Source organism: Chironomus tepperi, unplaced genomic scaffold (genome assembly GCF_022539635.2).
Source record: "Chironomus tepperi strain 1889 unplaced genomic scaffold, CSIRO-AGI_Ctep_v1 contig_445, whole genome shotgun sequence".
NCBI lineage: Eukaryota > Metazoa > Arthropoda > Insecta > Diptera > Chironomidae > Chironomus > Chironomus tepperi.
This window is the reverse complement of record NW_027226567.1, coordinates 1,197,883-1,224,199: the sequence shown is the minus strand read 5'-3', so window position 1 is coordinate 1,224,199 and position 26,317 is coordinate 1,197,883. Positions and strand designations below refer to the sequence as shown.

The 26,317-nt window shown below is 31.5% G+C and overlaps 1 protein-coding gene and 1 long non-coding RNA gene across 4 annotated transcripts in view; one reads left to right on the top strand and one right to left on the bottom strand.

The window, feature by feature from the left end:
* The window catches only part of LOC139097995 (uncharacterized), a 20,334-nt gene extending 5,688 nt beyond the window's left edge, over positions 1-14,646 (bottom strand). Inside the window, exon 1 of one of the 2 annotated variants that reach the window (XR_011545129.1) lies at positions 14,547-14,646. This is a non-coding gene — a long non-coding RNA (uncharacterized lncRNA). The remainder of the gene's footprint in view (positions 1-14,546) is intronic. The other variant, XR_011545130.1, reaches the window with a different exon arrangement.
* On the top strand, positions 9,224-26,317 carry LOC139097994 (Krueppel homolog 1-like). Of its 2 annotated transcripts, none has more exons than XM_070650073.1 (9): positions 9,224-10,087; positions 18,343-18,860; positions 20,257-20,351; positions 20,424-20,454; positions 20,814-20,880; positions 21,139-21,222; positions 21,285-21,374; positions 21,436-22,174; positions 22,268-26,317. In XM_070650073.1, exons 2-9 carry the CDS (start codon positions 18,357-18,359, stop codon positions 22,515-22,517), a joined length of 1,860 nt encoding a protein of 619 aa, XP_070506174.1. In that variant the 5' UTR covers positions 9,224-10,087; positions 18,343-18,356; the 3' UTR covers positions 22,518-26,317. The 2 variants fall into 2 exon arrangements, with proteins under 2 accessions (XP_070506174.1, XP_070506173.1); XM_070650072.1 differs by lacking the exon at positions 9,224-10,087 and adding an exon at positions 17,966-18,229.

Here is a 26,317-nt window from a genome sequence, read left to right as displayed (position 1 = left end):
GGGAGAGTTTCTAATAAACAGACTTGAGTGGCGCGATGCGGGAAATCTCAATTTTTTCAACCGTCAAATTGGGTTAAAAATGATGTATTTTGACATTTTGCAGCTGAAAATAAGCAAAATGTAGGAACAACGCGGAATTGTATTAAATTTATAGATCGGCTGACATTATAAAAAGAGTAAAAATTAAGAGGTTTCGATTGGTTGGGCTTGTTATTATTAGATGAACCATTAAATACTAACTAACTTCCTTTGCTGGATGTACAGATCCAGTAGGAACCATAGCCTTCTTCAATTGGCGCCTGAAGCTGGATTTATCGCGGTAAAAGAATTAGCTCCATTAATGACCAAAATCTGACTTGGAAAAGAGCTGTGGACGATGGAAAGAACTCTTGGAAGGAATCTGTCGATAGAGACAGTATTGGTTATTGGAGAACCAGAAGCCAGCGAAAGCCACCAGTTTTAGGCGCCATCTGAGGGAGGTCATGGATCACAATTGATCTGTTTGCCAGCGAAGTAATTTAGTTAGTGGCTTCAATCCAAAATCAAGCAAACCTAACACCAGATTTCCTTCCATCTCTACACCACGTGCTTTCCGGGAACTACATTTGATGCGTCGACCAAGAGATATCACATTATTGAATCCGGATAATTTTTTTGAGTTAGAAACTTTTATTGCTTAATTAAATAATGTGAAAGCGTTTAAGCGATAAAAAACAAAGTTGCACAGTATATCGTATCGTATGATGATCACACTTGTCATGCAAATTTTTAAAAAATTCCATTTTTTTATGTGTTTATTCACTTTTGATACTCAATTCTTTAAAAGTGCCGATCGTGTTGCACGAGTAAGGGTTCAACTTACTGTAAAGCTAATGTTTATTGTGGGATTAGAACCAATTCTTTTGACACATGATTGCAGGGTCGTAGAGTATTGAAGTGCTGAACAATTGCACAACCTTTAGCTCAACAATGAGCTACTTGCGACTCACAAATCAATTCCTAGAGTCGACATATTCTCAGTTATTTTAAAAACATTTTTATGACACACGAGACACAAAGTTTTAATATTTTTTTACTTAACCTTTTACTAAAAAGAGTTCATTATTACTTAAGGAGGAATTTAAGTGTGTCACGATTTTTTTATAAATTTTTTGATGTAATGACTACTTAAAAATTTGAAAAACAACTAGTCAAGTGCTTCAAATAGTGGAATTTTTGAAGGATTTAGCCAAGAACTACATGTATGCATTTCTTACATTTTAGATTCACAGGCCTGCATTTCATGGATTTTGAATGTGCAGACCTGCAGTTTTTGACTGAGCCTTACTGTTTGTCTAAGACTGCAGACCTGCATTTTCGGACAAAACCTTCATTTTTTAATAAATCCAATACCTAAAACCAGAGCCTGAAAGTGACCGACTCAAGTTTTCTCCAGAATCAATTAGAGTCCACTAGAGCTCAATATCTGATTTTGTATGTAAAATTCGACTAAAGTCTACTCGATGTCTTATAAAATTTGAACACTGGAATCGACTTTTTCATACAAAATCTGAGTTGATCTCGATCTTTGCAGCTAAAGCTCTTTCAAATTCAACTTCCTCATATCCTGTCTTCACCTCTAGCCTTAATATACCTTAACAGATTTTGTATACCTGGTTCTGACCTACCCATCTTGATTAATCATATTGAGTTTAATGTCATGTCTTAAAATTCAAATTAACAAAAAATCTATTTGAATATTTCTATAAAAAAAGAACACTTATACTGGTTATAACCAAAAGCTATTTTGAATCAAGGTAGACTAATTTACATAAGATATAACGTGTGTGCTTCTTTAAAAGAGCTGAATCATCAGATTTATATTTTGTTTTCAAGTTTCAGATCACACGTAGTGTTAGATGTTACGAAATCCCATCCAATATTTTACTTTTGGATATAAAAATGCTCTAAATTTTATGGGATAGAACTTTTTCGGCATTTAGATCTGATTCTGTTAGGTAATTTTGAGTGAAGTAAAGTTCATTCCGATTGGAACATGTTGAAATGTTGTCAGAACAGCGAAGGAGTGGCAGGATCCTTAAAACCACGTGGCAGGCACTTGACGAACACCATCAAAGACTGTTGCCTTATCATTGTGGTGTCGTTCGGGCTTTTTAACAGAAACACTTGGGATCTTCCTGATTCTAATCAACATTGATTTATAGTCTAACAATATTCCAGAAAAATCCAGTAAATGCCGTTTCTGATCACGTATCCAACACCGATGATGTCAGTAAAATTTGTTTACCAAAAACTGTTCTGCTCCATGTCCTTTCTTGACGTTATTAATATTCTCACCATAAATCATGTATCAAACGACGATCACATTCATAGCTAGAAAAGAAAAGCAACAAACATCCTCTAACAATTTCAAATCAATTGTGATTGGTCAGCACTCAGCACTTATTTCAGCTTTGCGCGTTAATGCAACAGAAAATCTGCAATAAGACATCGGTAGCCGAGTAAATTGAAAGGAAAAAAAAACACTTAAGTGGCAATTTGCCGATTGCAAAACTGCACATATATATAAAAAACATATTTCATTCGATAAACCGGAGCTTTCCGAAGTAAGCGAACGTAAAGAAACAAAGTTCGGCATCAAGTTGTCTCGATTATAGTACTATACTAATGCACTGAGTATAAAAAAACGACGACAGAATAATAAAATACAGGGAGGTGAACAACAGTGAACGCTACGGAGGTTGTAACGTGAACGAATCGAGATATGTAGCACGTGGATGTGAACGCCACATTATTTTCGACTTGGTAGTTCATCGTACTATTTCTGTATTGAGATAATTGTGTTGGTATATGAAATTCTGGCATTTTATATGGTGATGATGATGATGTGAGGCCTACAATGCAAAAATTTAACTTTCTTATATGTCCTATAATCGATGCACATTCAAATTGCATAAACAAGCTTTGTCTTGGCCAATTTTTGTAGCTTGGTTAAGTAATGAATCAGTCAGTCTTATTGTGAAAAAAGACTCTTTTGTGTTGTACATCCAACTTCTTTGTGATAAGAATTTTTAGATAATGAATATTTTAAGGCTTACTTCTTTTTTTTTTTTGCACGAATAAAGGAAACCTTGAGATAACATTCACGCTTTTTCATGTCATATTTCTCTCCTCCTTTGTGTGTAATTTTAATGAGAACTGCGAAAGTGTTGCAGATTACAAGCATAAGGTCAACTTCATTTCTTCTTGCTGATTTTTTTTGCTTGCCTCAACCATCATCATCATCTACTTCTTATTACTTTTATATATATTTATTGTAAAGCGATGTAAAACGTACCTACAACAAAAAAAAAGTATAAGCAGCAGCAGCGACGAATGAAAATTCTTTTGATTTCCACGTGCAGTCGGTTAATGCACTTTTCGTACACACAGTTCATGCTGTATATATATATATATATATATTTCTCATACCACCACCTCCCCGTACTCGCTTATGCTTTGCTCGGTTCACTCTCTCTATTTGCCGCACACAATCCAGGCTCGATATGTATATAACATTTTTTTTTGATATCGAGCTTTTCGTCGCAAGTGCGACATTGTGCATGAAAGTTCAAACTAGTTTATGGGAAAAAGACGTTCCTATTCGTGTCCTTTGTGGTGTTTTTAATGTTCAATACTTTTTTATTGTTTCTAGTGCTACACAAAAAAAAATGAGAACTAAAAAAAAAGAGTCAGACGGTAATTATGACGATGATAATATGAAGTTGACTTTGATGTGTAGAATAATTATTAGGAATATTCATTCATGAATGGAAAGTCTTTCCTGAAAAGTTTACTTTTATGATTCCTGTGTGGCTGTAACAGGCAAGAAGACAATATGGATTCGAAAGTTGGCAAAATTGACTGACAAACTTTGATTCCTTTAGGATTAACTTATGCAAATTTCATCATAAATCCTCAATGGAACTCGTTTACCTTATTTAGACTCTAAACTAACATTTTCAAATGTCACGCAATGAAACGGAGAATTTCCATATTATTTAAACAGATGTCATAGCATCATCATTTATTTAATTAGTCGTTTCTGGTTCAAATTTAATCAGCCTGATCGAATTTCTCAAGAGCAATTATTATTTTTTTATTCCTTTGTTAATAAGATCTTGAAGAATCATACGAAATACAATTTTTTTTTTTATAAGTATGCACACGAGGAGCTACATTGTGTGTGAGAATGGATGAATGTGCATTGCGAGAATTTCAGTTGACGAACAATTGAATATTTGAGATTGGAATGAATCAAATGTGTCGAAAAAGAGTTAAATGAACTATCGAGTTTTTAACGTTGAAAATTTTTAAAATGACTTTTGAATGAAATCATTGTTAATGTTTTATTGGGAAATGAGGCTTTGTTTTGTGGATCCAATTATTAGAGTGAGGAATCCCAATTATTAGGGGTCATTCACTTTTAGCATTCAAAAATGATGAGCTTTTATTTTGGTAGAATTTACCCCGAATTGACCCCGAGTGACGACTGTTTGAAACCATCTGGAAGGCTGTGTCTACTTGGAGTTAATAAATGTGTCCGCGAAGTTGCCTTTCAATTTGTCATGCTCGGAAACGAAAGCAACATGAATATCTTTTTAGTCTCCTACCTCCTCAATCCTAGGCTTCATAAGGCCTGTAGGTTATAAGGTTCATAAAATTAGGAATCTGAACCTTCAATGAAGCAATAAAATTAACCTCGAGTTCATTAACTCTGTCAAAGACAATACCAAGGTAATACTACTGAAATTTGACCCCTTTAATTCACGAATCAAATTTAAATCTGACATCAAGGCATTATCCTAGCAGTTAAAGTCACTAATATATCCATTCATTCACAATTTTGTTATAACTTCTAAGATTAGAACAAATCAGACGCCAAAGTGTGGATAAAACTCACATAATAAACAAACTATTGGATTTCCCCTTGAAAAGACCCAAATATTTGATTAGCATGCTGACTTGCGGATTCTCAACTGTTTCTATAATCAATAAAGGACATTAGAAAGGAACATTTAAAATATCAAGAAGTTGCTATATCCACTTAATTTGTTAGTTCTGATGACGCCAAAATGACAATCCTAAAAATGGGATTTATCCATAAATTTGAAATTCTAGATGTGGACGCAAATCCTTTGAAGATGTTCTTTTGTCAGAGAAAAGCTAAAACTGGCCTATTGACGCAAATCTACCTGTTTTTGTCAAAAAGCTAATTCATTAGGCTTCGTCCAAAATTATAAAATCTTCGGTGATGACGTAGATTGGAAGTAAAAAGTTGATCTTGTTTTAAAAATTTGTATCTAAGCAAGCTGTGTGTATAACAATTGTTGCTCATTTTTCCAGGAATTTGAGTAATTTACAATTTTGTATCTGTAGTAATTTTAGTTTAATTAAAAGCTACTTCCTCTTGATTATTAAATAATTGAGATGTTTATTCTTTGGAGTTCAAAAACAGACTGAACTTTTGTATGAAAAAGGGTTTTTAACTAAGTACAAGAAATATTATTCAAATCTCAAATTACCGTTATAAAACAAATCTGTATGAAAAAAGGGTTTCCAACTATGTACAATAAATATTATTTAAATCTCAAATGACCGTTATAATACACAAATCTTCAAAAATTTGTCAAGCATAATTCCAAGTATTAAAATCAATCGCAGAAATGAATGAAACGTGATAGAACAAAACCCCATTAAATGATAAGGAATAGACTAGCGTGTTTAATCGGTTCATTTCATTCACTGTATAATAATAAACAAAATATTTAAAATGATTAAGGTACTACTCAATGGACTTAATGCTAAATTAATTTCCACACAAGCGAAACATCAAAAAAAAAAAAAGATTGAAAAAAACTTTTTGAATGAAGCGATGTTCATGGCTGTTTAATGATTCAGTATGTATGCTTTCCTTTAATCCTATAAAAATATCCTCTTAAACAACCTCAGACAGTGCAATCCAATGAATGAACTCCCAAAAGCTTTTCATGAAAAAAACAAAATCTGTTTTAAGGATTTCCGATTCTAACAGAATCGTAGTCTTATCAAGTTTCAATCTCATCTTTTTTTATTTTGAATTTCATACATTTGAAATCATTGAACGCAAACATAAACAAATTAGTCATGTCCTTCAAGTCGACATAATAGACTGTCGACAATTACGGATTCCACGTACGAATTGAAAATAAAAATTAAGTAATAATATATTTATTGCTTATGAATTAGCACTGAAAATTTAATGACTCTTGTTACATGTTTGACCCAAATGGAATTGGACTCTATATCTCATGATATCATTTCGAATTTACTTTATTAATTGGAGTAGTTTTATTGCAACTGTGTTCTGTGGACGAAAATCGGAAATGTTTTTGGCTGAATGTTTGTGATTTATTGCTATGATGACATTCGATGTCTACTTTCTGTTGTTTGGCTTGGGAAATCCAAGAATTTTATATTTCATGTGGTTTGAGAAGTATGAAGCCTCTCGCGACACGTGGCATTTGGGAGCCACGCCACATAGGGTTTGTAGTGGATCCTCTTCCTAATTTTTCGAGTAACACAAAAGAAGAAGGCACTGTCATGGATCCTTAAGTCTCTGTCACAGATGCATACCGATCAGCACTAATGTTACCACAACAGCGACGAGGTGGCAGAATACTTAAAACCACTTGTTGTCTCCGAGTGACTGTGACTTGTCGCTGTGACAAGCCGTCTCCAACGATCCATATCAGACCCTTCTTCATTTGTGTCGCTCGGAAACTCATGTCTTATGAATAAAAATCTAATTTGTTATTTTGTGTAGAATTGAAGCCAAAACGTGGCTACATCCTGATCTCCTTTTGATCTTGAAAAATAACGAACATCCTATCAACTGCCAGAAGCTTTACAGCTATATATTTTCCATAATTTTTTTGTAAAGGTCATCCTCCTTAATCTAATTCGTTAAATGAGTAAATTTCGAACTCTTAAAAAATACACCCTTAATGCTTATTTTTATAACAAGCTTTTTCTGGTATAATTTTCATCTTTTTGTGAATGCTACGAGAAAATTTCAAAAGCTTTCTTGACATTTTCCCACAGTTTCCAGGTAAAAGGTTTTGCAATGTGGGTGGTTATGTTTATATTGAATATAATTGTTGAAAAACATCCGAATGTACACATGTTAAATTATTATTATGATGTTTAAATAATTTAATGTTCTAAAGGGTTTATCCTCTAGTGATGGTAAGCTTTTGTAGGAATCGATGGTGAAATTTCGAGTTGTGTGACATTTTTGAATTTAAAGTTTTAGTCCAAAATTTAAAATTGCCTTGGATTTTAAAAAGGAATCTTGTAAACATTGAATCAATTTAGCTTACTGTGATCAAAAATTTGCATTTTATAACGGTCATACATTTGAATGTTTGTAAACAAAATTCAAGGAAATTTGTCAAATTTTGGAAATTTCCTCTTTTGAGTTGAAATCTTTTAATAATGAACATTGGAAATGCTTTATTATTTCCTAATGTAACTCACTAAAGTCAAAAACAATGTATCTTTTGATATTTGTGTAAAAATTTTAAAATGCGATGTTACAATCCTTGGTATACGAAAGTTTGTATGGTTGAGTGTGGGTAAAAGAATGTTATTCTAGATTGACGTCATCGGAGAACTGTCGATATTAAGAACAAGATAATGTAAACCTGTAAATCACAGATTCTAATTAATTTTCCTCAATCTATTCAGAATTCAATGAAAACTTGATGAAAACAGAAAAATCTTGATAAATTTCATTCAGCAATGTTCTCACTATAAAGAAGTCATCAATTCATTAAGAATTGCTTAAAAGCTCATGTACTTTCCATAATGAATTTTAAAATCTTAATTCAAATTAATGAACAAAACATTTCATTGTAATCTTTCACAAAGAAATTTTTACCGTTTTAAATCTCGCTGTCATCTGAATGTTCTTGCAAATTATAGCAACAACTAAGAAAAATCTGTTCTTTTTGTAGCAGTACTTCTTCAGAACAACAAGCCAAAGACAAGACACACATTTGTGCAAACTTTATTTAGCTTTCGAAATTTCTCTCCAAAATGATTTATTTAAATATTCACAAATTAAGAGTATTGATTTCAACTTGCACAAAAAAAATTGCCTCGTTCCTGCACATTGACATGCAAAAGAAAAATCCAAACCAAACCACGTTTAAAAATAAAAGAATTTATCGTATGGCCCACAAAAATATATATTTTTGTCGAATAAATTTCACGAGAATGGGAAGAAGAGGAAAGAATATCGCTCAAAATGACCTACCATTATATTTTTCACATTTCTACGCGTAATGTAATCGTTAAATGGCGACATAATCTCAAAATGTTGCATGTATGTATGGTTTTGTTTGTATGAATAAACATAAAAATAGAAATTCTAGAATTAAGACGAAATATATGTCTACATTTGGTAATGATATCATTCTCGGTCTTTAAGTCTCTCCCTTCCCCACCAACATCATCTATGCAACTCTAAATGCAATTCTATGTTGGCATGAAGTAAGAAAGAAGAAGAAAATCATCATTCGGATGCCTATGTACAAACATGTCTATTTGTATATGTAAAGTCTGTGCGCCTCTGCTGTCATATTTGCAAATTTTCTTCTTATTCTCTATTTGTACTATTGTAGAGAATCCAACAAAAAACCTACAAACTCTTTTTTTTTGACTGTTTCTGGCTTTTGCATGTATAATCGAATGACATCAGGGGTTTTAAATGACGAGAGAATGTAAATTTTTTGCATCAGTCAATAACTTCATTTATTTACTAATTCCACATCTTATGTTTAACTATATATACATAAAAAAGCCTTATTTGCAATCATCAGCACTATAGCATATCGCATTGTCGTCAGAAATGAAGAAAAAAAGAATGAAAATAGAGAGAGAAAGAACCTTTTAATGCATATACATGTTCAAGTCTCTCCCTATGAAAGAAACACATTCGAATGGAGAAAACGAATTTTGATCGTTCACGGTTGTGAGCCTCCACGCGACCCGCCAATAAAGCAGGCGAGTGTTATACATACAGATTTTTCGTACGAAAACGGAAAATTGACGAAACAAACTTCGTGTATAATTTTTTTTTTCTCTACAACAGGCAAATTGTTGTTGTAGAGCTTATGTGCTTCGGGAGAGTTGAACCAGTGAGAAGCCTTTAACAATTCACAAAAAAAAAATAAAAAAACATTTTTTCGTATATTCTGTAGTCTTAAGCACACATAACGCAAATTTGGCAAAAGGCAAAAAAAAAGTTGTAGTCGATGAGTAGTAGTTCAACCGTCGATGAAATCAGTGATAATTGTGCTTATAAAGTGCAAGTTAATATTTGCATTTTGATTATTGAAAGAAAATAAGGAATTTTTAAAATATAATAAAAAAGTGAACAAAGTAAGCAAAGATTTTTTTGTCAATGAAAAAAAACTCGAGAGAAAGAGAGGAAAATTGATGTAAATTTGATATAAATCATCAAAAAACCATTATTAACAAGTGAAAATCAATAATAATTGGATAGATGCAACAAATTTAAAGAGTAAATTGTGAAAATTGTCAAACATTATAATTAAAATATCTATTAAATATACAAAAAAACTGCCGATAACACAAAATAAGTAATAATCGTGAGAGAGGGCGCTCGCAACGGAAGTAAATGTGTATTTTTTTTGGTATATTCGTCTTATGCCTCACGAAAAAAAGTATTATGCCTAGGTCAATAAAATTACATTAGAGAATTTTCGGAGATATTTGGATTCTTTTTATTTTCTGTTTCGTTCTTCATTTTTGCGTATCATTTCGTCAAGTGAATGTTATTTCTGATGTATTCCTACAAACAGGAACTCAAGAATTCTAATATTTAAACAGTAAAGAATCAAAAAAAAAACATTATTTACTTCATATTCGACAAATGACGTCATTGACTTAGACAAACATCCAGTGAAAATAATCTGCGTAAAAAGGGAAATATCCAAAAAAAAAAACTTTGAAGCTTTTTTAATCACATCGAAAGGGAAAGGTGAGTACATAAAAAATATTTAATGTAAAGCCTTTTGGGCGAATTTTTAAATTGTTGCACTTTCATCATCAACAATTAAAATCACTGAAAATAATAGCAGTATACGCGATATATGCAAAAAAAAAAGTCAGTTAAAGAAAATTTAAACGAGAGAGGAGAAGTGCAAGAGAATTGCATTAAAGTGGGACGCATTTTAATATAAAAGACGGACACAAAAACATGATAGCCTCGTAAGTTGAAACGCATAAAGTCTTCTTCTTCTCTTCAATTTGCTGTACTTCTTTACTTTTTTTTTTATTTCAATTCCACAAAATGGAGCTGAATAAAGCCTGTAAGTGCGTTAATTACGATAAAAAAAATTATCTCAGATCAATCATATGTATAAGTTTATGAATCAGATCTTATTCTATTGGTTATTTTACATTTACATCTTATATACATACATTCTCATACCTATATATCAAGTTCTATTAGCTAAGCGCACCAACCAAACCATCCCACTAGATGTATATACATCATTACATTACGAATTAAGTTGCAAAATGCAGTAATAAGAAGACTTTACATTACATTACAGACACAATCACAAAAAATGCGCAGCACAATTTTTGCATAAAGCATTTCAAAGTCATTCAATGTCTGTCTGACTCCCCGACATGAGTTCATTGATTTTCTCTTTTTTTATTGTATTTCTTCTCAACTGTACAGAGCGTTCATTGCCTGACGAAAACAAAGAAACGCTTCGTAATGACACTTTTTAACTTCACTTCAATTATTCTGTATGTATCTTCTGTACGACGAGTTGTATGGATGTATTGTGATTAAAAATTGCAATTGCAACTGATCATTTTTTAAATATATATACATACATATTCAGAAAAAAAAAGTAAAAAGAGAGTTGTGCATTTTTTCATGATCGCTTGGTTGTGAAATTCAGTTTTTGTAAAAAGTAAAATTAACGATGCTTCATGCACTTTCACGTACGATGTAATGCACATTTCGGGTGCATTCGATACGTTGTGTTTTTTTTTCTTTCTGTTCTCTCTGTGGTCCGTTGAAGATCCTGATGATTATTATGACAAATTGTGTTAAATCTCAGCATTACAATTTCTCAAATTGTATAAAGAAAAAAAATGGCGAACGAGCGAGAACTGATGAGAGTGGGTGTTGCACTGTGCTGCATTTTCTCTCATAAGTCGTTCCGCCAAAAACTATTATGAATGACGAACTTATCATAAATGCTTAGAAATTCAACAAAATGTTTAGCCCCGAAAAAAACGAAAGAAAAGTACACAAAAAATATATTTTTTGGGGCCTATTAAGACGTAAATGCGTGGTTAAGGTCAGTTACCAAGAAAAAAAAAATAAAATCATCGCGGAGTTCACATAAAATTTTCATATAACCGTAACAACAATAGACATAGCGAGTGAGAGAGAAAGAGAGAGACAGAGAGTAAGAATCGGCTGTTTGTAGACAGTTAAATTCGATATTTGAGGAAGCGACAATTAATGAAATTTTTATAAAAAAGTCTTAGATGCTTAATCATCAATTTAAAAATAAATGCGGGTTTGCTCACATTGCCGAAATGAGCAGCACAATCATAATATTATATATATTCTTTTGATAATACATATATTTTATACTCAAGAAGAATAACGACAACGATGAAAGGAAAAAAAAAAAAGTTCAAGGCTTTATTCCATATGCCTAGTAAAGCATATTCAAGTTTTTGTTGGGTTAGGACGCTTCAGTTGAATTTAATTTTTTTTTTACCACATGCAGAACACAGCAGAAGAAAAAATAAGAATTCGGTTTCGTATTTTTCGACAGTGAGAAGAGAGAAGCAGCAAAAATTTTTGCGCATTATTCACAGCGCACGCTAACTATAGCAGAAAACTTCTTCTTCAATTCCATTCTGTGTGTGTTTATACTTCCTCCAATTTTTTTTTGTTTGCTTTGCTCTCTTCTGATTCATTTAAATTTAAAAGCATAAATAACCGTCCAAAATTGTTCTTCAATGCTTACTGAGAGAAATTGGAAAAAGAAATTACGATGAGAACAATAATTTTTTTTTGTGTATGAAAAAGCAGAACAGGAAAGGAAAAAAAAAAGAAAGAAAAATTAAAATTAGAGGTCACTGAAAGTCGTCATTCTGCCAAAATATAAAATGCGAGTATGTGTATCAGTCACATATACATCAGCACACGCAAAGACTAAGATCATAACAAAAATAAAAAATTTCGCGTAAGAACGAAACACACAAAAAAATAATATTTTTCGGCATTCGTGTTTACTGCCACACAGGCAGCATCGGTTTCGCATAATAGCTTTTCATTGTGCCTCGCGCACATTTTTCGTGTAGTTAAGATTGGTCAGTTAATAAATAACACACAAGATTCTTGATATTTTTTTTTTGGTGTGTTTGATACACAATTTGAAGGCACATTTAATTCACATGCCACGTCTTCTTTATGCTTCTTGTTTTTCCTCTCTAAATGACATTGTCACTAACCTCAATTCAATTAGATATATATTCAATCTATCGTCCTTAATGTAATCATCAACAAGCCACAATATAGAGATGCACAAAAAAGCAGTTCCATTTCTACCCCGTCCACCGTTGCATTGAAATTTTTCATTTCAATTGCAAGTTGGAAGAGTGAGAAGGAAAAAATCGATTAATCTTGCTGCCTTGCAATTTTACATAGAGCAATAAAAAAAAAACTTTACGTACAATAGTGTTGGTATGCAATATTGCATTCTGCGCTGGTGCAGAAACTTTAAATATAAGCGAATAGCACATAAAAAATGATATTATATACATTATTTATATTCAGCATGTGCATGTTTAAACTAACGAACTGTCAAATAGAGAGAGAACAACTTTAAAGTCGTAGTTCGGTTTGGTGGGTGGGGTGAACTGACTAGGGAAACTTTTTTTTTTTGTTTTGCTTGTTTCCTTTACAAAATATAATCGTAATTGAATTTGTCTCCAATGGCTTTCAACTTTTTTTTTTCCTTCTTTTTTTGAAAAAAAAGTATGTACTTTCAATGTGACTCTTGAGTTTGATGAGTAACAATGGCAAATATCAGATGAAATGCTTCATTTCTAGTTCGACGAAATTATTCATTATGTACTTCGTATGATATATCTTTTATATGTGTATCAACACATATTCAGTTACAATTCTCTATAAATTTGTATGATTTATTGTGCTTCTGACATTTTATTTGATTTACTATACGGGAGATGGAACTTGTTGAGATGAACTTGAGATATTTTTAGATTTATTCTTGATTTATTTATCAATATTTAAGGTGATGTAGAATGAAATCAATGTTGAGAATATATCAACGGTCATTTGAGATTTAAATTGTATTTGCAACTGAGATTGGTTGAATTTCCCCTTTCATAGTTGTCTACCCTTTTCGTAGAGTAAACATCAATAGTAAACATCTGTTTGTTAAATTCAACTTCATTCTTCTTAATCTGCACAGCATTTGATAGATTTATTTAGTGCATTCAGGAATATAGTACATAAAATCAATTACGTTCCTAAAATTGCCAAAATCTATTAAAAATTTCAAAATTTCAAACGAAAATCAAAAGATCCAGGAAGCTTAATAACTAATGTTATTCCTACTCAATTCCAATATCATTCATCACATAATCATCATAACTTAATGATAGACCAATTATACAGCATTAATAATTAATGAAATTTGATCCAACATCAATAAACTTCTATTACTGAGGAATTAAGTTACAGATGAAAAACGCGAAAAAATTATTATTTTTTTTTTCTTCTTCTTGACCTATAAACTTTGATAAATGTCGGTCTATAAATAGGCATATCGTGAACGAAACGTGTCTATATGTCTCACATAAATATCATTTTAATGTACATCCAAACTATGTTTGTGTTTAAGAATAGAATACATTTCCATTAAATTCTAGGGATTGGCGTTGATACTACTTAATTAGTCATTCGTAAAACCATACATTTATAGACTTATAGTCCACACACAGACTTGTGGAATTTCCAATGAATTTTGATTACAGAAAAAAAAGGAACAAAATTTTTTTTTGGCACGTGGACATTTATTTGCTTAAATTTAATCAAAATTGGTCAATAAGTTCGGATAGAAGCAAGAAATTATCATTTATTAGGCGAGCATGCACAAGACATCAACATCATCTGATGTTTACAACTAGAATTGCGAGTTGTTTTCAAATTCTAATGAAATTAAAGTTTTTTTTTCGCGTGGAGATGTAGGAGGAAAACAAAAAAATCTTTATAAGAACGTGATAAACAGCAATGTCAGTTGACGTAATTCATATATCACTGACAATCATAATAATATCAGATATGAGGTATCGTCAATTCCAAAGACTGCTGAATGATAAGGCGCAAAATTTTTCTGATAATTTTACGCAAACATTTGAGATAAAATTACCCAATTTTCAATTAAGAATGCCTCGTTATCGCTTATATAGACCACTGTCACTACTTTATATATTGTGAACAACATGTTTACGTGCAGAATTGACGAAAAATTCGACAACTAAAAAAAAAATAACAGACTCAAAACGTTTTTTTCATATTTTATTATTTTTTTATTCTTCTTTTCATCCTCGTGTGTTTGTTATCAACAAGCCCTCAACAAAATATACCAGGAATATATTTTTTTTTCATTGGCAAACAATCATAATACACACATGTGTGTTTATATAAATAATGATAATGAGGCTTTTTTGGAATAATGTAAAATGTCTGTTCATACCTCAACATTGTTATCAGTGTCTTTTCTTCGCAATTAATTTTTCAACTACTTAGGTTTCGTACTTTTTTTTTTATTTTTGGCTACTGTGATAACTAACTATCATGATAACTGGATGATATGAAAGAAATTTCGAGTCTTTTGTTGTTGATTGGGTTTTTTGAATTGAAATTTGTTTTGGATTTTGCGAAACTTCTAGACTTTCTGGTTGGAAAATTTAGGAACTTTCGATTTCTGTCCGCAAAGATCCAGTTGTAATTGTATCTCACTGGATCTTTTAATTCAAATATAAAATTGCAAATTTTTTGAAGTTTTCAACAAAAAAACTCAAAATCCAAGTAATCTATAACATTTGAATTCTACCCAAGAATACTTAGATTGGAAATCAAACCTTGAACTTCAAAATAGCTTAAAGATCGTTCATCTTTTTGGACACAAAAACAGATCAAAATCCCAAAAAATTTCAAGAAAAATTCCCCAAAAATCTGATGAAATTCAAATTGTCATAAACCTAAGTCAACCCTCAATTTGACTACAGGAACGTGATATTCATTCAGAAGACATAACTTCTGTCCTTGCCAAAAGAAGCTATTATAGAGTGAGTGACTCGAACAAAAAAAAAAAACATATTAAATAGCATACACGAGCTTCAGAAAAAAAAGTATATATATTCAGATGTATATAAATTATCACAAGTCTTTCTCATGTCAGCTGGAACTAGAAGTCCAAAAACAGTTTTTATTTTTCGACGTGTATAAGAAAGAAAATAATAAAAATTGTGAGGATAAGAAGTAGATATACATGTATCTCTATACACATATTCGTACAAAAAGGCAACTACGATCGGGAATGAAGAAACTTAAGAATTAATTATATATCGTACACGCGCAGTCTAAAATGAATTAAGAAGAAGACACACACCGAGAGTGAAATAAATATCAGAAGAAGGAATTGCACGTCTTATTTTTCACAGCAGCAGATACATTGTAATAATTTTTTTGTGATAAAAAAAGCGGATTTTTGAACAAAAGAAAATTTTTCACTGTACATAATGAGCTACTGCTGCATTTGAGACGAATTTTTATTTAGACGTGGTATTTAAAATAAAAAAAAAGTCCATTACATTATGTGCATCAGCACAAGCAACATAGTTCTACTCATGCATTTGTTGTTGCTTCCGATATACAATTTTTTTCTTTATGTCTCTTTTATGCTTGTGTATGTAACATACGAGTGCATGCAAAAAAAAAAATTATTGTCGACAAGAGAAAGAGCATAGGTACTGAAAGAAAAGTTTTATTTCAAAGGGCACGTGGAGGCGCACAACCGAGAACGCCACCTTTTTTTCTTCATTCCCTATGTTTTTCCTCGACACTAACACAATCGTGTGCTGTGGCCGAAGAGGGACTTTTAAATGTAGTAGAGCGAGAAAGAGGCAATAACGTGAACGCCATCGGATTCGTCGCTTGTGGATTGTGAATGATAAAGAATTCTTTTTTTATGTATTTGCTCATCTACTTTGTCTTCATATAAAATACGAAAAAAAAGGAATTGAATATGAAAAAAAAACCGGCACATATTAAGTTAAATAAAATTATTTGACATACAATTTTTATTTTTTACGATCAAAAATGTATTTTTTGTTGTGTCTTGCCTCAAACTTGTCACGTATATTCGCGATAAAACAAAAATTGTAATTATAGTCACTAAAAATTGAATTTAGATAAACATGACAAATTTATGATCCAGTAATGGGAAATTATCAATAATACATAAAGATTGCTGATAGGATTTGAAGGTTGTTGAGGCACAACCTTAACATTTTTGCCATAGATACGGTAAGGCAGTTGTGCGCAACCTTTTAGTTATCGTGACACACTAGACTTTTTGGGTAAGTCTCGACCGAGACAGCACACAGCATACTTGCTTTGCTGGTCTGTACAGATCAATTGTGATCATGCCCTTCTTTGGCTTGCGTGTGAAGCTGGCTCTATCGCTAGCAATCGCTTGCCAATTACTGATCCCAATTGCATTACCATTACTATCGACAGCGTGTTTCCATAGAGATCCACACAGCATACGGTTCATGGCATTTGCAAATATCGTAATGACGGTTTTTGTCTTAATGGGCGTTTAGCATTTGTAGAGATTTACATTCCCCAATTCTGGACGCTTCATGACCCAGAGTATATCAATGCAACGTACCTTACCACAATTTATGTGTTCGCGACTCACACAAACGGAGTTAGATTGGACTAGAACAGTGAAAAAACACCAGAATTCAACTAGAAATTCCCTGAAATCGAACCCGGGACCTTTGAGTCGACTGCCCTACTTCCTAACCAGCTAGACCATTGCCGCATTTTCCAAATATATTTTTCAGAAAACAAATTGCCCATCACTGTCGGGCTGAACCAACATGATTGAGATAATTTTATCAAGTTGCACTGTTACTGACCTATCAGCAATAAAATTAGTTTTTTTTTTTCTTGTTTATATTATTTTGTGCTTCACAAAAAAAAAATATATTTTCGTCTCTCTTGATCACTTAATCGCTGTCGTCTCATTCCGTGCTCTCTCATCTTTTACGAGCATCATCACGAGCTGCTTATGATGTTGTTTAACATCTTACAGAGTTATTTTTAAAAAAATATTTTATACAAATACTACCTTCGCTTATCTAATAACGGCACGTGCATTAAGAATTCAGTATGATTTTTTGGTTCTGATTTTGTTTCCCCCTTGTTTAATCTAGGAAAATCCCTAACAACTCTGCATGATGTGCATGTATGTGTGTTGGTTGGAAATAAAAAATTGTTTCATTTCCATTCCAGCGATAAGCACATTGTGGAAATGCGGGGAAAAATTATGTTAAGAGATCAGACCAAGAAAAATAACTTCACAAAAAAAAAATTATGCATTACACAAACATAGGCCTGTGTGTATGTATTTGTGGATTCTCTCTTCATTCTCTATTCGTGGTTCCTAAACAACTTCCAAAATATAAAAAAAAATTTGAGTTTCTTCGACTCGAAAAAAAAATAAAATTTTTTTTTTGAGCATTTCTGTTTTTCATTTCAACTCGACTAACTCGGTAAGGCAGTTGTTATTTACAAGTCTAACCGTGCACATCTATTCGCGAGGATATAAAGGAAAATACAAAAAATAAAATAAAAATTAAGGAAGTTATGTGAAAATTTGCAATAAAAAAAGCAATTTTTTGTGGATTAAAAAAAAATTAAAAAAATTTGAAAAAATGGAACAAAAATTAAATGTTTGGGATAAGCAACAGCAAAATTGGCTGAAAGAAATTCTTTCAAAGTCCGGTACGGAACTGAAAGAAATTGGTGACAAAAATGGTAAAAAATAAATTCAGTGATTTTAATTTTTGTGAATTTTTTTGTGCATTTTTTGTGAAAAAAAAAAATTAAAAAATTTAATAAAATTTTTTTTATGTCCAAAAAAAAAATAGAAATCCGTAAAAAAATGGTGTACTATGCTATGCCGCTAATTATGAAATCTGAAAATGGTGCTCCACAACATCAGCTCTGTCTTAATTCCAATCAAATGGTAGTTAGTGATAATTATAATGGACAGTTGCCAGCACCACAACAGCCTCAATTAATAAATTTATCAAATGGTGATGCATCACCATCACAGCAACAAAATTATACGTATCAACTATTAACGTCGAGTGATCAACAAAATCATCATCAACAGCAGCAAGTGCAACAGCAAAATTTACTTCCGCAACAAATTGTCACAGCCCGTACGCCAAAATCGGTAAAGTCATTTAAATGTGATCAATGCAATATGACATTCACGACAAAGAGTGCTCACACGAGTCATATAAAGTCTCATGCGAAACAGCAAGGAATTAATTTACAAACGGGCAATGTCAGCAATATTAATGCAACACAGCAAATGCAATCGTCAGACCCCTATCAGTGTGACGTATGTAAAAAGACTTTTGCCGTGCCAGCAAGACTGGTAAGTTATATATTTTTTTTATTAATTAAATATTTCGGACATTCCCCAAATGAAAGTGAAAATTTCAAGTGCTGCAAAATAACTGCTGACAAATTTACTTAATGACTCGTCTATTTTGGCTGTTAATTAATTTACGATCATTTTTATTGATGAACGTTAAATAAAATTAAGAACGCGTGCAAGTCTTTATTTAGTACAGATGAGAGTTGAGGGAAAAATATTGAAAAACATTTGTGAGGTTTTAAACGGAGCATGCTTGCTGTGGTGAATTTCATCACATAAAGAAGATGTTAACAATTTTTTCTTCTATTCTGTTCTGTTCTGTTCTATTCTATTCGATGTTGACATTAGTTGATATGATGAAAAATGTTCTGGATGTTTTGAAATTTAATTTGCAATGATTGCATTTGATAGGGTAAGGATGTAATTGGGTAATAAAATTAGATCAATTATGTAACATTCTAAGATGTTGTTGACGAAAATTGAGGAATTAAGTTTGACGTAGAATCAACATTTTGAGAAAAATTACTAAAATTCCATAAAACTCATTAAATCACTTCTGTCAGTGCTGGACAACCTTTGTTTTTTCGCAACACATTTCTGTAAGCCTCGACCAAAACCGTACACAGCATACAATTCTTGAAATTTCCAACAAATTTTGGCTACACAGTAGTGTGTCGGGGCACGCAGGTTGCCCAACACTGACCTAAGTTGTCTATCTTGCCTCACAAACCTTAACCACTTCTGTCCCGATCACCATTTTTCATTAGGATGTCAAAAATCATTTTCATTTCTCAAAATTTCCCCAAAAAATAGCACTTCCTGACATGATTTTTGAGTTTCCTTTGAATATTCAGTTTCTGATAAGCTTAACCAAAGATATTTTAGAATTTATATCTAGAAATGTCGAGATTTTTTTCTGGGAAATTTTGCAATATCTTGGGATTTTCCACTACTTGACAAGAATTCAACCTCGAACAACCAACTCAAAATATATCAAAAATCTCATTTACTTCCAATAATCCGTTAAAGCTCCTATCTCAATGTACTAAACTTCGTGATCACCGACAAAATCCCTCTATTCCCCAAGCCGTCATTTTTAAAGTTTCCGTAAACCAATCAGCAACAGTCTATCCATCACTACAATGACAAAAGATCTGCTATGCTACTTCTATACTGTCCTCCGTTACTACTACATCTCTATTATTTTTATTAAGTGTGCAAAAAAAATTGTCAAAATATGTTCGGCTTTTTTTGAACACAACAACAGACACTTGACACGTGTAGTATGTCTACACATTCATGAGAAAAATGTTTAAAGTCATTAAGTGAATTAAAAAAAAAATAATTTCCTTGATAGCAAATAACTAAATATAATTTTTTTTATTAATTATAGGTACGACACTATCGAACTCATACCGGTGAACGTCCTTATCAGTGCGAGTTCTGCCAGAAGATGTTTAGTGTTAAGGAAAATTTACAAGTCCATCGGTAAGATTTGTGGATTTAAAAATTTATTGGATTTATTTTAATTTGTTCCTTATTTTTATTTCCTCTAAACAGCCGAATCCACACGAAAGAGCGGCCGTATAAAGTAAGTAGAACTGATTAACTTGACATGATCTCATTTAAAAGCATTCAAGGCTGTCCAAGGCAAATTTCAAATTCTACCTTGAATGCTCTTATTTTGAAAAAGAAAAAGTATATTTTTGCAATAATGCCTATCCAAAACGAATTCTCGATCCGTTTACGTGGCAAATGCCTTATTTTGAAAAAATATTTTCGTGTCCTATTTTTGAACGAAATGTGGCGAAATTTCAAAAATATTCAAAACAAAACCTGAGTAAACAAATTTCCCAAAAAGCACCAACGACTGTCTACCCAGGAAATTAAAAAAAAATTTAATTGCTAACGATTTGTTTTTCTTTTTTTTTGTTGTTCCTCACCAAATAGTGCGATGTTTGCGGTCGAGCTTTTGAACACAGTGGAAAACTGCACCGTCATATGAGAATTCACACAGGTAAGACCTTCAAAATGAATGAATTTCTTTCTTTATCTCATAATTATCAAACATTTCACATGACTTGTCACTTTTTCTGTTATCATTTGAGAACGTTATTGTGTACAGATGTTCTTGGATGTTTGATTTCCATACAAATATTGATTTGGCCTTGTTGATTGGGTCATGATATTTATGATAAGTCATTTGGAATCTAAATTAAGACTTAACATTTTGTAAACAAACTCATAATCCAATGATTCTCTTCCTTGTCTACAGGCGAACGTCCACACAAATGTTCGATATGTGAAAAGACTTTCATCCAGTCGGGACAGTTGGTCATTCATTTAAGAACTCATACAGGTAAGATCCTTAAACATCCAGCTGATTAATTCTTGAAATTTAAAATAAATGTTAATCCACAGGTGAAAAGCCCTATAGATGTCCTCAAGAAGGATGCGGAAAGGGATTCACTTGCAGTAAACAATTGAAAGTTCATTCCCGTACCCATACAGGTAAGATTAAGAGACATTAATCTTAAAGATCCACAAGATTATTAATGATTTATATTCACAGGAGAAAAGCCTTATCATTGCGATATTTGCCTGCGTGATTTCGGATACAATCATGTACTGAAGCTCCATCGAGTGCAACATTATGGCTCGAAATGTTATAAATGTACGATATGTGATGAAACATTTAAGAATAAGAAGGAAATGGAGGCGCACATAAAGGGTCATGCCAATGATATTCAGTCAGATGAGAATGGTGATGATATGATGATCGCAAGATCACCGAATTCGAGTCAGAATGAAACCAAACATAGTATTTTATTAAACACTCCATCGAATTCATCATCATCAGCAACACCATCGCCAAATGGATTGCCATTAAATCATCAGATTGTAACAAAATATGAAAATAATGAGGGATCAAATATAATTAATTTTGCTGAACAATTTTCAATTCTTAATGCATCATCGACACCACCATCGGTGTCAATGTATCCAGATACACCAAAAGATTCCGAGGCGAGCAGCGAACAGAATTCAGACGGTGATGATGTTACTTATATGAATATGTATTCACGTTTTGAACAAAATGTCGCTAATCAATATGGAATGTCAGCTACTCTGCAACCGATTACACCTACCTCGAACAGTAGCAGTAATCATACTGCTAATAATCCAAATTTGATCACACTGAAGCCAATTCAACAGCAACAGAATGCATCACAGCATGTTTATGACATGAGTCTACTGAGGAATAATGGCTACTTTGGTGCTTCAAATATGCAACAAGCCAATGATTACAAGTGAGTATTAGTCTATGCTTATGACTCTTAAAGGTTTCCAATTGATGATGATCATTAAACTAATTCAATTTCCTTTATTTCCTTCCAACACAGACCATCAAATCTCGTAAGATGTGTCGAAGCAGCCCTCGAGCTAACACCACCGAGATCGTCGCCCGAATCATCATCACCTGATCGCTCATCATCACCCGATAGCGATTCACTACTTATGGCTGATCGCGACAACAACACATTACCACCACGAAAACGTAAATTGTATTTTAAAGATAACCAGTCAAGCATTGCGGCGCCAAAATCACAGGCACGCATCAGTTCAGTCATCCAGTATGCCAAGTCATCGTAATGAACGAAAAAGAGGCAAACAAAAGGTATATCAGACACATACATATATAATTAAATCAATTTTGAAGAACTAAGATGTAAACATTAGTCCCGGTGAAATATTAGATCCAGTTAATGAAAATGAGTTAAATTATTAATAGAAGCGCTTAATTAATCGTGAGCATTTTTCATAACATAGAAAAGAAAAAGAAATAATTGAGTTATTGTGTATTTAATAATGAAAAAAAAATCTATACATTTGAAAATATGATCACAGGATTCTCAGGAATATTATGAAAAGTGGATGCATTTAATGATAACAGAGAGTTATAAAAGAAAACAGAGAGTCGCAAAGATTACAATAAATGAGATGAGATGAATGTAAAGGCGTTAAATATATAATTTCTTTTACACTCTATTACAAATTCTATTAAAAAAAAAACATTGAAAGTGAGATATGATGATGAGAAAGGATTAATAACATAAATAAACAATAAATAAGCATATAAACACAACAATTTAATAGAACATATAATAATGATAATATATATAGAGACTATTTATCGTTACATGAATGTGAATGATGATATAATTTTAAATACAGAATGACTAAACTAGCCCAAGGAGTAGAGGATGATTTGGGGGATGGAGAGGATTTTTGGGATTTTTGCATGACTTATCTCTTTGGCAATTTAGTTAAGCTAGATTGTAGTCGCAATAGAATTAAGATTGAGACTAACTTGAGTCACCAAAGTCGTTGAATGACTGCGGTTTTGGAATTTATAACTAACATCACAAAACTTGAGTGCCCCAAAACCGTAGATTGCAAACGATTTTTGTGTATTTTTGTAAAATGTAAAGCAATATTCAGTTAATGACTAAGAATTCAATTCGTACGGACCAAGCGACTATTGTTCCAACTAGAGCTGGAAGTCGACTTGACTCCATTAAAATTGTGAGTTTTCATACAAAATCCAAGTCGACTTCGAACTCTGAAACCTACTTAGATCAATTGTCATGCAAAGATACATCACTAAAATCGTGTATAAAACCTTCATAGACATCCACCGATCATCTCGAGACTCCACAAACCAAACAATTGCAATATCCAATTTAAATTCTTTCTTCCTTTGCATATGTTTTAATTTGAATAAATTGGAAGTGCTTCTTTATATTAAGAAATAATCCTATCACATGAGGAAAAAAACAAAAAAAAAAAATAATTAATTACACTACATATTGAGAAAAAAAATGATCAAATAATCGAAACTACTTATTGGTGTTTTTTAACTATCGAATCCGGGGATGTTTGGGGAAGTGGAAAAATTAGGTAAAAATTTTTTTTGCGATGAATTCAATAAGGAAAAAATAAAAAAAATCTTGAGACTGTTTTTAATAACATAAAAATAGAATATTAACACTATACACACAATTGATAAACTAGATATATTATATTATTATACACATATATTACGTAGGCAAATTTGAATAATCAGAAAATAAGATAAATTTAAATTTTAGTAAAAAAACTCAAAGAAAAAAAAGGAATGAGTAAATCTATTGAAAAAAAAGTCTGGATAAAAAAAAGATGTTTTCTTTATTTCTCGAAAAGCATTGTATTTTAGTGAAAAAGAAAGATAAGACGAAAAAAAGTTAATCTTTTTGCATATTCTTTCATACCACACATTCACTGCCGTTGAACCGTTTTAAGTTTGCGTCTTCTAGTTGGCAACAATAAAACATTAATAAGCTCGTTTAAGTTAAGAATGTTTGACTGATAGGAAAATAAAAAAAAAAGTAAAAATTTTCGAGTTTTTTGCGGATGTTGCAAAAGTATCAAAAAGTACGTCACATGAGGATAAGGATCTCTTTTATAGTCTTGATGGCTTATTAGCTGAAGTGAGAATATTTCAACGATCAAATACTATTTGAATTTTGCATAGTTGCAAGCCCCTATGAGTTTTATTATTCGTAGTTGCAAACCCTTATGAATATTTCATTAGCAGACCCTTCAAAAATTGTGAAAAGTCATTGAAATTTTCATTTTGTAATAATATTAACTGGAAATTAGCCATTGAATGGCAAAATGAACATAAAATAGTTCAAATATTCATCAATCTATCAGAGAAATCTGATTTCTTCAGCATAAAGCATCAAATTCTACTAAAGAAATCCTAAAATCATCCTCAGAGGTTTCAACAAAATAAAACTCACCATTATCATCACTGTATTAGGTATCTATTAAGGACATAACATTAAAAAGAAAACTAAACTAAAATCCATGTAATAATAATTTTTCCTTTTGAGAAAATTTAAATTAGATAAAAAATGAGAATGAAATGAATTGCCATAAAAAAGTCTGTTTAACACTAAGTTTTATTAAATGAAAAAAAATTAATCATTATTTGTATTGTAAAATGTTACTTGTCGTAAGTTAAAAAGAAGGTAGAATTTAGTAATTTTTATTACCATTTTTTTATTGAAATTGTGGATATAAAAGAAAAAAATTAAGGCAAAAAGATCCTACTTAGATAGTAAGTGTAAATTTGAGGAACTAGCAAAGGGTGGGCAAATTTAAATTAAAAAATTTAGTCATTAAAAATGTTGAAAAAGAAAAGACTTGTAGTAAGAATGGCCAAAAATCCATTTGCAAGAAGCTAATAGTCGATCATACACAAAAATATACTCATCACATCGCTCACTCCAATTCCTCAAATTTCCAAATCTATGCAGGAATCAAAAATTTAATAGCAAATTATTGGTTGCATTAAGTAAGATGAAAGCATTTAGTAAACCAAATTTTTTTGGCATAACATTGTATGTTCTTTTGATTAAATTTACAATGAAATTTTTTTTCATTTTTATATGATGTCATTGTAACTCCAACACGAGTTAATTGGAGTACATTTTCGGTGAGGTTTGGACAAAAATACACTTTTATATAAATTGGTCAAAAGTATTCCTTTAAATTTAAGCATGCCTAGATCTTATATCTCTGGTGACCACACTGCCTGAAATGTTAATCATTGCCTCAGTTTCACTTTATCAATTTTCTTATTAAAGTCAGAATTTATAGCCCATAAAACCTCAACTTCCAAACGCTCCATTCCTGAAAATGTACTCAACATACTCGTTTGATACCAAAAGTTTTTGCTACAAAAAAAAATTTAAATCATAAGAAAAATGAAGAAAAATCATAAATTAATTAACCAATTTAATGATAAACATATAATTTCGTGTGAAGACTATTATTAGGGCCAAAAAGTCTGTCTCTTATTTCCGATTAAGATTGAGAAGTAATGTTAATTCGAAAAAAAAAAAACACATAAATTAATTAAAAAAATTAAGGATAAGTAACTTTAAAGTAATTTAACCAATCAATTTGCATTTAGAAAATTGAAATTTCTCTCCTAATTAATCTACTCGATTTAATCAAATCATGATGGATATAATAATGATTCTTTCATTTTTATATTCTACATTTTTACCTACTTACCTTTAGCTATTTTCAACTTTTTATAAGAAAATTAAGAAAATAATTTAAAAAATTTCTTTTTTCACCCATAAAAAAAACTGTGAAACAGTTTTGTTTTCGTTTTTATCTCATTATTAAAGAAATTCTTGTTAATTATTGTGTTTTAACTAAATTATTTGTTTTAATTTCTTTAAGAAATTTCATGTGCAACCCTCAAATTTATTCCTTTTAGTTTAGTTGTATAACAATATCAAAAAATGATGAAAAAAAGATGCATTGTGAAAAAAATAATTAAAAATATAAAACGCGAACTTAATAAAATGCAAAAAATTAATGAAAAAATGAAA